General features: G+C 38.2%; 1 protein-coding gene across 1 annotated transcript in view; it reads right to left on the reverse strand.

Moving 5' to 3' along the window:
- Window positions 1-776: 776 nt before the first annotated feature.
- The window catches only part of LOC110109737 (copper methylamine oxidase), a 39821-nt gene continuing 23313 nt past the window's right edge, over window positions 777-17284 (reverse strand). Inside the window, exons 11-13 of the mRNA XM_020840935.2 lie at window positions 2439-2520; window positions 1515-1652; window positions 777-941 (exon numbers count right to left, since the gene is read on the reverse strand). Coding sequence (XP_020696594.1) covers window positions 1539-1652; window positions 2439-2520 — 196 coding nt within the window. The 3' untranslated portion in view covers window positions 777-941; window positions 1515-1538. The remainder of the gene's footprint in view (window positions 942-1514; window positions 1653-2438; window positions 2521-17284) is intronic.

Raw genomic sequence — 17284 nt, forward strand, 5'->3', positions numbered from 1 at the left:
TCACATAAAACGGCGGCCTTCTGATGACCCAGTTGGAGAATAGAGGTATTAGATTTGACTTATGTTAAGAAAGGTATGGGTAGACCTAAAAAGACTTGGTTAGAAAATATTAGTAATGACCTTTCTTTATTAGATTTAAACGAGAATTTAATTTTTAATAGGACACAATGGAGAAAAAAGATTCATATAACCGACCCCACGTAGTGGGATAAAGGCTTGATGTTATTGTTGTTGTTGTTTGTCAAATAAGTATCAAATATGAGATAATTTTTAAAATCTTTATGTATTCTAAGTGTTACAATATAGAGGTTTTTCAGTCATGCTAATGTCTTTAATGCTTATAAAAATGTTGTGGCTGTTTTGAAGGTAAATAGAATAGGTGAACTTTTTATGTTGTAGATTATAACATTGAGGGGTTGTGTTAATTCAAAAACTTTAGAGAAGCATCACAATTTAGGGAAACAAATAAGGATTTAAGAAGGATCAACATTATGGCACATAGTATGTCCTAATGTAACTTGTATCATTGAAGCATTAAAGATGAGGAGAAGACCACTTTAGAAATATGAAAAATACTGTGTTAGTGTACGATTTGATTTAATGGTGCTATTTTAAAATGAAACTTAACACAAATCCTTTATAAAAACTCAGCACATAAGATGATATTTTGCAATGCTGAGCCCTTTAGAACTTTTTACAATGCTATTCTTAGCTTGGCCAGGAATCACAAAAGAAAAAAAGTTTTGCCAAAATTCATACCAATGGGTGCCGATTCATGCTCGCTAAATGGCTGACAAATTTATTTCATTTCCTTCAAACTGCTGGCCTTCAAAATTTCAAATAATAGTGAAAAGTTTCAAAGGAAGTTTGTTGGTAGTTAAAGCATCCTAGCACAATATTATTCATTACAATACACATTTTTTCAGTCACAGATTGTTTAGATTCTCACTCGCTCTTGCATTTCTTCACAACTTACTCAGCAAAACATTCTGAATTGGCTTTGAGATTGGGTTCTCCTTGAGCTCAATGTCACTAGGCGGCACATCCACAGCTGGGGAGCAGTTAAAGAAACCATGAGGCTGCAGAGAAAAAAACAAACTTGTTGAAAGCATACTCCATTGATTTTAGTCCATCATGACAAATAACAGCAGATCTTTAAACTATAAGGGTTTTGCGTCAGAGAAATTATTTTGTGCAGAGATCAGACACAGAACGTCGTCCAGATATCAATCAGAATGCACCACATCAGCGATACCAAGCACAGAGTGATGTGGCGCATTTTGGTTGGTCTCCAGACGGCGTTCGACATCCGTACAGAATAATTAATCTTTGCGTGCATGTTTGATGCTAAAAACAAAAATGGTGAATTCATAGATACTGTCAAAATCCTGTAACAGAAGATATGTTTTAAGTAGAACAGTTATGAAGAAATCCATCCAAAAATTTAAGCCTACGAATATGGCCGCTTATTTGATATTTTTACACTGACATATTTTTTTTTTACTATTGTTTAGATTCTCACTCGCTCTTGCATTTCTTCACAACTTACTGAGCAAAACATTCTGAATTGGCTTTGAGATTGGGTTCTCCTTGAGCTCAATGTCACTAGGCGGCACATCCACAGCTGGGGAGCAGTTAAAGAAACCATGAGGCTGCAGAGAAAAAAACAAACTTGTTGAAAGCATCATGACAAATAACAGCAGATCTTTAAACTAGAGAAATTATTTTGTGCGGAGATCAAACACAGAACGCAGTCCGGAGAACAATCAGAATGCACCACATCAGCGATACCGAGCACAGAGTGATGTGGCGCATTTTGGTTGGTCTCCGGACGGCGTTCAGCATCCGCACAGAATAATTAATCTTAGCGTGGATGTTTGATGCTAAAAACAAAAATGGTGAATTCATGGATACTGTCTAAATCCTGTAACAGAAGACATGTTTTAAGTAGAACAGTTATGAAGAAATCCATCCTAAAATTTAAGCCTACGAATAATGGCCGCTTATTTGATATTTTTACACTGACATATTTTTTTTTTACTTAGGCAATATGGTACTAAACCTAATACTTTCATGAGTCTTAATAAGATTATCATAAATAATAAAGGATCACATCATATGATAGAACAGAGCTATCCTACCCTTCCACCTTCGAAGTTCAAACGTTTTCTATATCATATTATCATCCACCGATTATTAACTTAATGAAATTGGTCCTGGAAAATAAATCTAAGTCCTTTACTTTCCAAATCGAAGTCCTTAAACAAAAACATATACAAAATTCCTTTTTCAATGGTCAATCCAGTTGGCCTTCTCCAGATCTCAATAATTTCATACACGGTTGAAAGAACAGGAATAATATGTCAGAATATACATTGGAACGACTTAATAGAAAGTTAAAATTTAAAAATCAAACGTTCAAATGACAAAAGCAATACCATGAGCATAAACCCTAGGCGATCAACAGGCATGACGGGCCAGTCCTCCAACCTAGGAACGTGTGTAATTCCAAATACATACCTGCCATTGAAGCAAAACAAAAAAAAACAAAAACAAAAAAATTATAACTGTGCATGAAAAGAACTTCACGAGATGGGCAAACTTTCAGAAGAATTAGATGCAAAACTAAGCTGAGAATGAACTTAAAATATTGCTTATGTTGGCAGTCACTCCAGAAACATGGTGGGTAAAACAAAGTTAACATATTAAAATGGATACAATGAGAAAGAGAGATCAATCATGGAAGTTCAATACTTTGCCTGCCTAACTTAGGAGGAAGTTGACCAAAGTAGTTCTAGTAAGGAGAGTTCCTTGTCGAGTGGACCGACTTATTAGCGAGTATAGAACTTGTTCGAAATACATAAGGCAATTAGTTTAATAGGTATGCTGATCCGGTTTATATCAATCCTAGGGTGGGTCTTTCTATCATTTAAGAGTGACGAGTCCCATTAACATGACAAATAATTGGAGCATAGCTAGGACAGACTAGTATGTTGTAGCCACCATTAGGAGGATTAAGGGTTGACCATACTTATTGGATGATAGAAGACCTTATATTCTTTTTGAAGGCAGCACATGCAATTTGTGTTGGTAGCTCTTATCGTTGGATTTCACAAACCATAATGAGTCTTTCTTGAATGTAGGGGCAATGCAAATACATATAACATCGAAACTCGGCATCATTGCGTTAACCATCCATGTGGGCGCGACTCCACTTGCCATACCCACATCATAAAAAGATACATGCGTCATTGTAAAGGTGATTTCATCCAGCTCTTTTGGATTCACCAAGAGGCAAAAGCAAAGTCGGCAGGATAACATCATGTTGGTTGTCCTATTGGCTTACTAAAAAATCTGAAATACATGAACCAACATCTGTGGAACATGGCTGCATGTGGCCTGTAGGTGTGTAGACAAAGGCTATGGTAGGTAGCCAAAGTGATTGGAAACTACTCAAATGAAAAAGAAAAAAAAAAACAAATACTTAGCACATTGACTTTGGTTTCGCGACTAAGAGAGCGATGTGTTGACAAGTTCTTGAAATCCAATCTCCAGTCAATATGTAAAGGCATTTATCTTTTTGGGTTGAGTTATTGAGAAGTTATAGGGAAGGATGACTTTTGAGGTTGCCTATAAAAGGCAAGCTAAGGAAAGAGGTGGGATTGACTTTCCATAAAGAGTTGGTTTGTTTTTGGAAGGGGGTGAAAAGAAGTTTGACTTATTAGGAGAAAGCATCAAGTACTCAAAAAAAGGAGAGATTATTGTGTCCGGACACCAAACATGTCCAAAGACCAATAAAAAAGCGTCACAACACTGGGCGCTCAGTGCCGCACTCAGTACCACTCGGTATGCTCGGTACTCTGTCAGGACAGAATAATTTTTCCAAAAAAAGGGGATGATAACTACGAGCTCTCAAGAGAACTCCAATTAGGATGAGTTCTAAGGGAAGGTGCGACGGATTCTTAAAAGAGGGCACCAAATTCTCTAGAAAGATTGTCAGTAACATCAAGTTCTTGGAAAAGTTAATGACAAGATTGAGTTCTTGGAAGAGACACAGTAGAGGAAGTCATCAATTTCTCTAAGGGGGAGAGTTGGTCATCAAGAAGTCCATATGGATTGTTCTATGATCTAAAAGGCATGACCTTCAAGCAATGGAGACTTGTGGTGGCTCCCTTAAATGTGGACTAAATGTAGTCCAAATGGGTACTTAGCTTTGTTAAACAACTATTCTTCCATTGGAAATAATATGGTTTGTCTTGCAATGGCACATTCCAGTTGTCAGTCGTAGGATAATATTCGCCACATTGCCTTGCCAAAATTAGGTTGAAGAGGCCAACATCTTTGCATCGAAATCCACACCCTTAGTGATGTAGAACGGGAGTTGACTTTGCTATAATCTGAAACAAATCCTACAAGAAACCTGAAACAGTGCAGGTTTTTCTCCTAAAATATGGGAAAATTTTCAGGGTTCTATGCTTAGGAACAAGGGAAATTGGAAGGAGCATTCAAGAGGAAATTCTGGAATTAACTCCAACGGGAAAACTGGCAGCAGCAATCAGGTTTTGGAAACTTTCCAAAGAAATAAGCTGTTACGGGATAATGAGGAGTTGGGAAGCTGTGTTATTTCCTAAAAATAATTCTTGCTGGAGCAATTCGGAGAAGAGGAAAATGGCGGGACCACAGGGAAAATTAAATGGGATTTTAATTCAATCAAGACAGGATTTAACGGGTGAGAGAAAAAGGAAAAAAAAGGGAATTGTTTTCCTAAATCAATGATTTGATTTAAGAAGTAACGGCTGGGTGGGTGGGGAAAGATTTGAGTTATTTGCCAAGGGAAATATGAGTCAACTAGGAAATAAATCCTAATTGACTAAATAGGTGGCTGGCGGCAGGGATAAGCCAAGAGGGAATTTAATCAAAATAAAAAGGCTCTTTAAAATAGATATAAGATTTTGGAAAGTATTATTTGTGATCCAATTTGAAATTCAATTTCAAATTAGATTAAAATAAAAAAACTTTCCCAAAATAGGAGAATTATTTTAGGAAATAATTTTGAAATTCAAATTCAACGAAATTTGAATTTCCGGAATTATCCCTTAATTAATTCATACCCAAAGAGGAGATTTATGACATGGTAGAGGGCTCAATTAAACTCAATTTGAATTTGAAATTCAAATTGAGTTATTGAGTTAATTAAAAAACTTTCCTAAAATAGACTATTTAAATTAGGAAAGATTTTGAAAATTCGCAATGATTAATTTTGAATTTCAAAACTTTCCCACATTCAATTTAATCTAAAATAGGAAATAAAATTGGATGGGGGAAAAAAGGAGGGGAATGGTCGGCGGTGGAGGGGCAAATGAGGGAAGGTGGTCGGCCACATGGAGAGAGAGAGGTGGAGCTAGGGGGAATACTTGGGTGGATGAAGAGGGGAGGAAGGAGATGAACAAGAATATACGAGAAAGATAGAGATAAATAAAGAACTCACAAAGAGATCGTAAGAACCGCAAACCTCGGACTCTTCCAAAGATTGACGGGTATTGCAAGTTAACCTCCTCGGGCTTCTCCTCTCATGAACTCACTAAGAGATCACATGAACTCACTAAGAGATCAACAAGAACATAAAACATTTCATTATCAATAATCATCCATTACAATAGCTTAAGGCCCTTATTTATAGGCCCCAATATAAGAAAATTCGAAATTACAAAATTGTCCCTTGGGCCATAACACTCAAACAAACTATCCTAGGGGTAGAACAGGAAGTACATTAATTTAGAACTAAAATTCAGAAAAATAAATCATAATAGAAGGTTTAAATGATAGCCGTCGATTTACGACGCCTCCTGTGATAGATGCGTAAGATCTTCGTGCTGATGTCCGCATCACTCAGTCTTGCAAGTAGGAAGTACAGGTGATGCGCATTGTCAAAATATTGTCAGTTGATATTTTCAATAGACAAAATGTTGGGACTTTCCTTAGAAATATATGTTGCACTAGCTTGATTTGGTGTTATTTGGGATGATGAAGAGGCCAAAAAATAACAAGAGAATTTGCTGAGAAGGAGACACGCTGAAAAGTTCAGCATACTCAATCCAATAAGTTTCATAAGATCAACCGAAAAAAAGAAAAAAAAAAAAAGATAAAATAAAATTTATTTAAATTCTACATATTTTTTAAAAAAATTTCTCCATTAAAGGTGGTGAACAATTGACGGCATGGAGGTTGGCATTCATCAATGAGGCAGAAGAGGAGAGCAATGTTTCCCCTAAATCAAATTTCCTTCGAATTCTAAGAGTTCTCAACGAGAGCACCAAAAATGTAAACAACAAAAATTAGTTTGCTGCTAGGTAGCACTATATGGTTCTTGAGGGAGAGGAGGTGGCACTTCTCGAAGAGGGAAGAAAGGAGGGAGAACCTCTAGCCTCAATTTTCCTTTGAAGTCTAACAGTTCTCAACGAGAGCACCAAAAATGTGAACAACAAAAACTAGTTTGCTGCTATGTAGCACTATATGGTTCTTGAGGGAGAGGAGGTGGCACTTCTCGAAGAGGGAAGGAGGGAGAACCTATGGCCTATGTTACGTCCCAATTAGAGGGAAGATAATGATGTAAGCTTGTAGGAAACATGCGAGAAGACGAGGTAAACTAATGACATTTGAAGACACCATCGATGGGCAATAGATGAAAAAAGATGATGTGCCCCTACAAAAGGGAGAAAGTCAAGGCTAGAGGAGGATGACTGGGAATATAAAAACAAAGAAGTAAGAGGGCTTTGTAGCCTATGTCTATGACGCAATGAGGGGAAGAAGTCTAGTATAAAAGATAACTGTACAATTTATTGGGTAAGTCAACCTTGGTATGCTAGGCTATAGTAGCAAGGAAAGGATATAGGAAGAACATACCAAGAAAGGCTCCTATAAAGGGCAGTTCATTCTTAATGAGTTCCAAATGGGCCTTTGAAAGAAAAAGGGAGCCTTGATAGGCAACCTTTTGGCTAGAGGTGGGGTTGTCAATGAAAGGGGGTGTAAAACACATGTCAAGCCTAGAGGCGATCAAGTGGCAGGTGTGAGGTCCAAGAAGGTCAAATGGCTGGCTAGTCATTGAATCCTTAGATGTTGTAATGAGGTATGGAGCACCTATCCAACCAAGATGGGCCACTATGTTCAATAGACATATGTTGCCTTCCTCGGGACAGATTACGCTCTAACTATATGGTGAGATCTTAGAGACTTCACGGGATGTCTCGGGAGGATCATATTGGGATTGGCCGGCTTCCATAATAAGGTGGGAAAGAAGGAAAGATCATTTAGAAGGTTGAGCACTCTAGACGAGGTTAACTTGGAGAAATCATCAAGGAGTTGAGTGCATTGGAGCTGGCCTGGAGAAAATGCCGAAGAGGCCAGGTACATTGAAGAGGCCGACTTAGAGAAGTTGTCTTGTAGGCTGAGTTATTAGGTAAGGTCGACTTGGTAAAGTCAGTAAAAGGGTAGAGAGAAGGAAAAGTTCCTGAGTAATTGAGTTTAGGTCGGATTGCTAACAAACAATAGGTGTTGATTTGGATTCGCTTGAGAGAAAGAGAGAGTTTGGAGGAGGCGGCTAGAAGTGATGCTCCTAGATGGAAGCACTTCAGAGTTGGGAGGCAGTTTGATGAGAGAGGGTTTTGGGCTAAGTTGCTAGAGCTAATCAAGGCAGCTACCTCATATGGGGCACTAGACTGGACAATTGTTTTTCGCATACATTCTTGATGTGGATAAGAAAAGTTAGGTGTTGACATCCATATTGTAAAACCCGAAAATTCGTCATTTGAGTGCGTCGCATGCATTTCGATGCGCCGCGACGAACTTAAGTGAAATTTCGATGTCGTCCGAATTCGACGAAATAAATTTTATTAAATTCGTCACGAAATTTCGATCGAAACGGTATATAGAACTTGTAGTTAATTTCGCACGGTTTGGGAGTTAAAATTCGCCGAAGTCCGTTTAAGTAACATTTGTCCTTTTCTACCCATTTTGCCCTTCTTGAATTAAAAGAAAAATTATAGAGATAAGGGCACACGCGTAAAATCCATTCCTTAAGTCCTCATAAGTCTAAGGGACCGAATATTTCAGTACCTTGTGCATTTTTGTTCGGCCGTAAGAGAGAAGCAGACGAGAGAGAGGGGAAGAGCGGCAGGAGGAGTTCCTAGGCCGGCGGCCGACGGGTTTTCCGGCGAGCTTCTTCAGGAAAATCGTAGGGGAAGGCTTGAGGTAAGTTCTTCTTGAAGAAAATGAAATTTTTCTTGAGTTTTCTTGAAGTAAAATTTTTAGGGTTTGATTTTTGTTAGGGATTCTTTAAAAAACCTTTAGGGTTTGCTTTGATCTAGGTTTCTCTACACTACATGTCAATTTTTTTTAAGCAAAACACTAAATCCGAAATTTAGGGTTTCTCTTTTTGATGAAATTTTTATGGGAATGACTAGAAGAGCTTAAGGGGAGACTTTTGGTATCAAAAATGTAATTTTTCATTAAGCGATTTTGAGTGGAAAAAGAGAAAGTTTAGGGTTTTTCCAAACTTAGCTTTTGTAGGTTGCATGTTCCCTAAATGTGTTCCTAAGGGCTTAGGGAAGCCTCTAATTGAGAAATTTGAGAGAAAACTATTTTTTCTAATTTTTATTTAATATAAATCCAAAAATTAGTTAATATTATTTATCAATTAGATGAAAGGGGAGGTTTTGGCATGCTTAAGGGATGAAATTAGTAAAATGTGAAAGTCAAAATTTTGGAAATTATAGTAAATCCGAAAATGAAAATAATAATTATATTTTTTTAAATAAAATTAAAATGTTAGAGATTTAAATGTAAGTAATAGAAATTGAAAAAAAAATTTCCCTTAGGTTAGAATAAGGGAAAGGAGGTGACGACTTGTGCGGGAAATTTTCAAAACAAAGCTTCTTAAGTGTAAGTGACTCTACTTGCTAGGGAAAGTATTCATTTCGTTATATATATTGCTTTATGTTATTGGTTGCAAAGAAGATAGAAAAATTATTGTTCAAAGTTCTTATATCATGTTCATGCTCAATGGTTAATTGATGGTTTGACTTTGTGTTAAAGTTTCCTATCATATCATATGAAATCATGAGCATGAGCATATTCTTATCATTTTCATGCTTAATCATACTTATGATATATGAATATATGAAATGCATAGCTTGTGATTGTTGATGGCAGAGTATCAAGAGGTGGCTTTTTGAGCAAATATGGCCTTTGAGACAATATGGAACAAAATGAAAAGGTTATGACCATGAATGATGTGTACCTGATCAGTATAATTCGGTACTCCGGAACGGATGTATACCATATGAATAGAAAGATAAACATATGCAAGTATATCTCATGTTATCTCATGTTAAGAAATCATATTTCATGTTATCTCATGTTAGACAAGCATAGCTCATGTCATGTTCAATACATAGTCAACTTATACTTGCTTCAAGATATACCTTAAGACATCTATTAGCACATGCATAGGTTATTAATCTAAAAGTTCTTTTCTTTTAAATGTACACGAACTTTAGCTGTAGATGTCAATTACTGAGCGTAGCTCACTCCCTAGTTTTGGGAAATTTTTAGGAGAACCCTCTCATAAGTGATGGCGGATCACCCGAGGTTTACTTATAGTCATCGAGCAACGGGTGACAGGTTCTTTTATTGTTTTTATTAGATGTGGTTCCTTACTTTACTTTTGGATGGCGTGCATAGCATGAATAGTTAGAAGTTTGACATCTTGTATATTGTGAACACTCTACGGAATGGAAATAAAATTATTTAGAGGCGCTTTTTGTTCTTGAAGTCTTTTTAGAAAAATTTTGTTTACATGAAAGAAGAATAGTGTTTGATCTGAACGTCCGATTTTGTTCCCACCTCGTATATACGAGCTTACCAGACCGGATCGTGACAAGAATGGTATCAGAGCATAAGTTGAGGATTTGAATCCGTATAAAGCGCCATTAGGTTGATTTATGCGTCCTAGACATGAGTCTTAGACATGTTAGGAATGTATGATGATGTGATAAATATTGAATTGGTTTTCTTTTACTTGGTTTAGGGCTATGGATCAGGAACCCGATGCCACTGATGGCAATACTAATGGGCATAATGATCCAGTTGGTAGAGAAGTTCCAGCAGTACCCTCTATAGCTAATCCTGCTGGTGGTAGTAGCACTACCATGGATACTTTTAATCAGATGATGGCGGCTGTCACGCACTTGATTCAGCATTCACAGGAGCAGCCCCAGTCTAGTTCCAGGAGAGAGCCATTGGTAGACAAGTATCTGAAGATTTTCCAAGACATGCGACCACCTCTCTTTACAGGAGTAGGAGAGTCAGTAGATGCTGAAAACTGGCTTTTGAGGATTGAAAAGATACTGGAGGGTATGCAATGTCCTGTTGATCGGAGGGTGACCTTAGCCACTTTTACTTTGGATGGGGAGGCCGAGAGATGGTGGAGAGGACAATCATTGGAGAAGTTTGGTGGTAGAACAGCTTCCCAGATCTTATGGGAGGACTTTGTGAAAGTCTTCAGAGATTGATTCGTGCCTCCTTCTACGAGGAGTCAGATGCAGGAGAGATTCATGCGACTGGTGCAAGGTGATCGGACAGTCATGCAGTATGAAGCTGAGTTTACCACACTGTCCCGCTATGCCTCTCAGATTATTGCTACTACTGAGGACAAGTGCCAAAAGTTCTTATCAGGGCTTCGCGATGCTATACGTCAGCCATTGATTCCCTTTAGCTTTGATGATTATGCAATATTGGTGGAAAAAGCAAGGAGAATAGAAATTAATTTTCAAACTGTTAAGAAGAGGAGAGATTTCCAACAGAAGAGGAAGGGCTTTGAGAAGACCAAGAGCTTCCAGACTCATTCTAAAGAAGACCAGAACTGATAGTAGTGGGAGTTCTTCAAGTGCCAGAACTTGTGACAAGTGTGGCAAGATGCATAGAGGTGAATGTTTATCGGGCTCCAATGTTTGTTTTTTTGCCATCAGCCTGGGCATGTGGCTAGGAACTGCCCAAAGGGTCCAAGGGAGGGGAGACCTAGTGCTCCTCCACCTCAGCAGAGTACTGGGAGACATTCTACTGTTGGTAGACCGAGAGCTCAAGAGTCTATTGCTTCTGCTTCAGTGCCTAGTCATCCGGTTGCGAGACCTGTTGTACAACCAAGGGTTTATGCCATTACACAGCAAGAGGCCAAGGAATCTCCTGATGTGATTACAGGTATTATTCATGTCAAATATTGTCCTAGTAGAGTACTTTTCGATACTGGAGCATCGCATTCATTCATTAGTCAGGAGTTCATTAAGAAACATGCATTGGATGTTTGCACTATGCTTACTGCATTGTCAGTTCTGTTACCGGATGGGTCGAGTATGACTGCTACACTTATGTGTTCCAAGTTTCTCACTATTTGCGAGGAGTTTGATGTTGTGTTGATAGTTTTACTCCTGTTGGAGTTTGATGTGATTTTAGGAATGAATTGGATGTCAAATCAATTCATCTCCATAGACTGCAATAAGAAGGTGGTGAAGATCAAGTTTCTTGGAGGAGAGAAACTTGTCTTTCAGGGCGATCGAGGTGTATCTTCTATGATCATCTCTTCTATGACGGCTTGTAGTTTAATTTTGAAAGGGTGCCCAAGCTTTCTAGCTCATGTAAGGGACACTTCCAAGCAAGTGCCAGAATTGAAGGAGATTGCCGTGGCAAGAGACTTTCCTGATGTGTTTCCTGAAGTCTTACCTGGAATGAACCCTGTTAGAGAGATTGATTTCTCAATCGATCTTGTATCTGGTGTTGAGCCTATTTCAAAAGCACCTTATCGTATGGCGGTTAAGGAACTTCAGGAGTTGAAGTCTCAATTGCAAGAACTGCTGGAGAAGGAATTTATTCGCCCTAGCACTTCACCTTGGGGAGCACCAGTTCTCTTTATAAAGAAGAAGGATGGTAGCATGCGACTCTGTATTGATTACAGGGAGTTGAACAAGCTTACCATTAAGAACAAGTATCCCTTACCAAGGATTGATGACTTGTTTGATCAGCTAGTGGGAGCTACAGTCTTTTCCAAGATTGACCTGAGGTCAGGTTATTATCAGTTGAGAATTAAGGAGGAAGACATCCCGAAGATAGCCTTTAGCTCAAGGTATGGACACTACGAGTTTACTGTATTACCTTTTGGGCTAACAAATGCCCCAGCTGCTTTTATGGATTTGATGAATCGGGTCTTCAAGCCAATGCTAGATAGGTTTGTCATTGTCTTCATTGATGACATTCTTATCTATTCTTGTGATGAAAAGCATCATGCCAATCATCTCCAGGCAGTGTTGCAAACTCTAAGAGGCAATGAATTGTTTGTCAAGTTCTCTAAATGTGAGTTTTGGCTGAAGAATGTGACTTTTTTGAGTCATGTCATTAGTGGAGATAGTATTTCTGTGGACCATAAGGTGCAGGCTATAGCTGAATGGCCAAGACCTATGACAGTGACTGAGATACGGAGTTTCCTTGGGTTAGCTGGTTACTACAGATGGTTTGTAGAGGAATTTTCCAAGATTGCTGCACCTTTGAGTAGATTGACTCAGAAGGCCGTTAAATTTGAGTGGAGCAGTCAGTGTGAGAAAGCCTTTCAAGAGTTAAAGACTCGTTTGATGACTGCACCGATTCTAACGATTCCTTCAGGTACTGAAGGATTTCAGATTTTCAGCGATGCGTCACTGAAGGGTTTGGGTTGTGTCTTGATGCAACATGGGAGAGTAGTTGCCTATGCTTCTAGGCAATTGAAGAGTCATGAGAAGAACTACCCAACCCACGATTTGGAGCTTGCTACTGTAGTCTTTGCCTTGAAGATTTGGAGACACTACTTATATGGCGTACATTGTGAAGTGTTCACTGATCACCAGAATCTGAAGTATATATTTTCTCATAAAGAGCTGAACTTGAGGCAGAGGAGATGGATGGAACTGCTCAATGACTATGATTTGAACATTCAGTATCATCCGGGAAGAGCCAATACTGTTGCTGATGCTTTGAGTAGAAAACTGCCTACGAAGTTAAATAATTTGCTAACTCAACAAGAGAAGCGGATTGAAGAGATGGATAGGCTGGAGTTATCAGTGGTACTTCCTACACCTGGAAATGTAGGATGGTTGAGTCAGTTAATTGTGCAAACTGATTTGAAAAGTAAGATAGCTGAAGCTTTATGGAAAGATCCCGATTTTGTGAAAATCATACAGTTAGTAAAGGATAGGCATGAAGAGGATTTTATTCTTGATGAGGACAATATCCTTTGGTATAAAGGCAAGGTCTGTGTACCAAATGTTGATGCTTTGAGGAAGGATGTTCTATCTGAAGCTCATTTCTCGGCTTATACTATCCACCCTGGTAGTAATAAGATGTATAAAGACCTTAAGGGTCTATTTTGGTGGCCCGGAATGAAGAGGAGTGTAGCTGATTTTGTTTCTAAGTGCACTGCATGTCAGTTGGTAAAGGCTGAACATCAAAGGCCAAGTGGATTACTTCAACCTTTACTGATTCCAGAGTGGAAGTGGGATGATATCGCTATGGATTTCGTGTCAGGGTTACCTCGATCACGACAGGGTCATGATGCTATTTGGGTTGTCATTGATAGGCTTACAAAGTCTGCTCACTTTTTGCCTATTCGATTGACTGATTCATTTGAGAAGCTCACAATGTTGTATGTGGCTGAGATTGTACGATTGCACGGCGTGCCTAAGTTCATAATATCTGACCGAGATGGTAGATTTACTTCTAGACTTTAGAGAAAAGTACAAGAAGCTATGAGCAATAGATTGACATTCAGTACAGCCTTCCATCCTCAGACTGATGGACAAACAGAGACTATTCAAACTCTTGAAGACTTATTGAGATTGTGTATTCTTGATTTTGGAGGAGGTTGGGAATCTCATATTCCTTTGATAGAGTTTGCTTACAACAATAATTTCCAAGCCAGCATAGGAATGACATCTTATGAAGCCCTCTATGGAAGGAAATGCAGAACACCTCTTTGTTGGGCAGAGACAGGTGAGAGGAAGGTAATTGGATCAGATCTTGTTGATGATGCCACAAGCAAAATCAGATTGATCAGGGATAGGTTGCTAGCAGTTCAAGATAGGCATAAGAAGTATTATGATGCTAAGCACCGATTTGTGGAATTCAATGTGAGAGACTTTGTTTTCATAAAGATTAGACCGATGAAGGGTGTACTTCGTTTTGACAAGGTTGGCAAACTTAGTCCTCACTATATTGGTCCTTTTGAGATAGAAGAAAGGATTGGGAAGGTGGCCTACAGATTAGCTTTACCCACTACTTATGCTGTCCACAATGTGTTCCATGTTTTTTCACTGAGGAAGCATATATCGGATGATCCTTCTAAGATCATATCAGAAGATGTGGACTTACAGCCAGATCTTACATATGTTGAAGAATCGGATTGTATTATGGAGTTCAGTGTGAAGCAACTTAGAAGCAGGGAGTTACCGTTTGTGAAAGTGCTATGGAAGCATGGATTGGAAAAGAATGTCACGTGGGAGAAAGAGTCAGAAATGATGAAGTGCTATCCTCATCCCTTTGAGTAAGGTATGATTGTTTGTTTTTTTTTCCTCTCTTTTAAATTTCATGGACTAAATTTTTATTAGGAGGGAAGGATTGTAAAATCCGAAAATTCGTCATTTGAGTGTGTCGCATGCATTTCGATGTGCCGCGACGAACTTAAGTGAAATTTCAATGTCGTCGGAATTCGACGAAATAAATTTTATAAAATTCGCCACGAAATTTTGATCGAAACGGTATATAGAACTTGTAGTTAATTTCGCACGATTTGGGAGTTAAAATTCGTGGAAGTCCGTTTAAGTAACATTTGGCCTTTTCTACCCATTTTGCCCTTCTTGAATTAAAAGAAAAATTATAGAGATAAGGGCACAAGCGTAAAATCCATTCCTTAAGTCCTCATAAGTCTAAGGGACCGAATATTTCGGTCCCTTGTGCATTTTTGTTCGGCCATGAGAGAGAAGCGGACGAGAGAGAGGGGAAGAGCGGCGGGAGAAGTTCCTAGGCCTGCGACCGACGAGTTTTCCGGCGAGCTTCTTCAGGAAAATCGTAGGGGAAGGCTTGAGGTAAGTTCTTCTTGAAGAATATGAAATTTTTCTTGAGTTTTCTTAAAGTAAAATTTTTAGGGTTTGATTTTTCTTAGGGATTCTTTAGAAAACCTTTAGGGTTTGCTTTGATCTAGGTTTTCCTACCCTACATGTCAAATATTTTTAAGCAAAATACTAAATCCGAAATTTAGGGTTTCTCTTTTTAATGAAATTTTTATGGGAATGACTAGAAGAGCTTAAGGGTAGACTTTTGGTATCAAAAATGTAATTTTTCATTAAGCGATTTTGAGTGAAAAAATTAGAGAAAGTTTAGGATTTTTCCAAACTTAGCTTTTGTAGGTTGCATGTTCCCTAAATGCGTTCCTAAGGGCTTAGAGAAGCCTCGAATTGAGAAATTTGAGAGAAAACTATTTTTCCGAATTTTTATTTAATATAAATCCAAAAATTAGTTAATATTATTTATCAATTAGATGAAGGGGAGGTTTTGGCATGCTTAAGTGATAGAATTAGCAAAATGTGAAAGTCAAAATTTTGGGAATTATAGTAAATCCGAAAATGAAAATAATAATTATATATTTTTAAATAAAATTAAAATGTTAGAGATTTAAATGTAAGTAATAGAAATAGAAAACTCTTTTTCCCTTCGGTTGGAATAAGGGAAAGGAGGTGACGACTTGTACGGGAAATTTTCAAAGCAAGGCTTCTTAAGTGTAAGTGACTCTACTTGCTAGGGAAAGTATTCATTTCGTTATATATATTGCTTTATATTATTGGTTGCAAAGAAGATAGAAAAATTATTGTTAAAATTTCTTATATCATATTCATGTTCAATGGTTACTTGATGGTTTGACTTTGTGTTAAAGTTTCTTAGATCATATGAAATCATGAGCATGAGCATCTTCTTATCATTTTCATGCTTAATCAAACTTATGATATATGAATATATGAAATGCATAGCTTGTGATTGTTGATGGCGGAGTACCAAGATGTGGCTCTTTGAGCAAATACGGCCTTTGAGACAATATGGAACGAAATAAAAAGGTTATGGCCATGAATGATGTGTACCTGATCAGTACAATTAGGTACTCCGGGACGGATGTATACAATATGAATAGAAGGATAAACATATGGAAGTATATCTCATGTTATCTCATGTTAAGAAATCATATTTCATATTATCTCATGTTAGACAAGCATAACTCATGTCATGTTCAATACATAGTCAACTTATACTTGCTTCAAGATATACCTTAAGACATCTATTAGCACATGTGTAGGTTATTAATCCAAAAGTTCTTTTTTTTAAATGTACATGAACTTTAGCTGTCAATTACTAAGCGTAGCTCACTCCATAGTTTTGGAAAATTTTCAGGAGAACCCTCTCATAAGTGATGGCGGATCACCCGAAGTTTACTTATAGTCGTCACGCAACGGGTGATAGGTTCTTTTATTGCTTTTATTAGATGTGGTTCCTTACTTTACTTTTGGATGGCGTGCATAACATGAATTGTTAGAAGTTTATCATCTTGTATATTGTGAACACTATGGAAAGGAAATAAAATTATTTAGAGGCGCTTTTTGTTCTTGAAGTCTTTTTAGAAAAATTTTATTTACATGAAAGATGAATAGTGTTTGATCTGAACGTCCGATTTCGTTCCTGCCTCATATATACGAGCTTACCAGGCCGGATCGTGACACATAATACCCAAAAGGAATGAAATGAAATACATACCTGTTGTAACCCGATGGATCTACAAATATTACCAGAAATCCAGCATGAAATCCCGCGATAGCTCTGCAAGCAGCGCCGAAACAGCCCGGGTATCCTGCGATCTGCCTCGATCAAACGCCCATGTATGTCTTTAAATACCCAAGCAAACTGAGGCTTCAGGGACCGACTCCCTTCACACAATCGAGCTCCAGTCACAACTCCCTCTCTCTGAATCTACACGGTCGCAAGCCTTGCAGCCTCCGACCTCCTTCCGATCCCTTCGGTTGAGATATAGAGAGAGAGGGAATCGAGCTCCAGTCACAACTCCCTCTCTCTGAATCTACACGGTCGCAAGCCTTGCAGCCTCCGACCTCCTTCCGATCCCTTCGGTTGAGATATAGAGAGAGAGGGGGGAGAGAGAGAGAGAGAGAGA

The sequence above is a fragment of the Dendrobium catenatum genome, unplaced genomic scaffold (assembly GCF_001605985.2).
Source record: "Dendrobium catenatum unplaced genomic scaffold, ASM160598v2 fragScaff_scaffold_911, whole genome shotgun sequence".
Lineage (NCBI taxonomy): Eukaryota > Viridiplantae > Streptophyta > Magnoliopsida > Asparagales > Orchidaceae > Dendrobium > Dendrobium catenatum.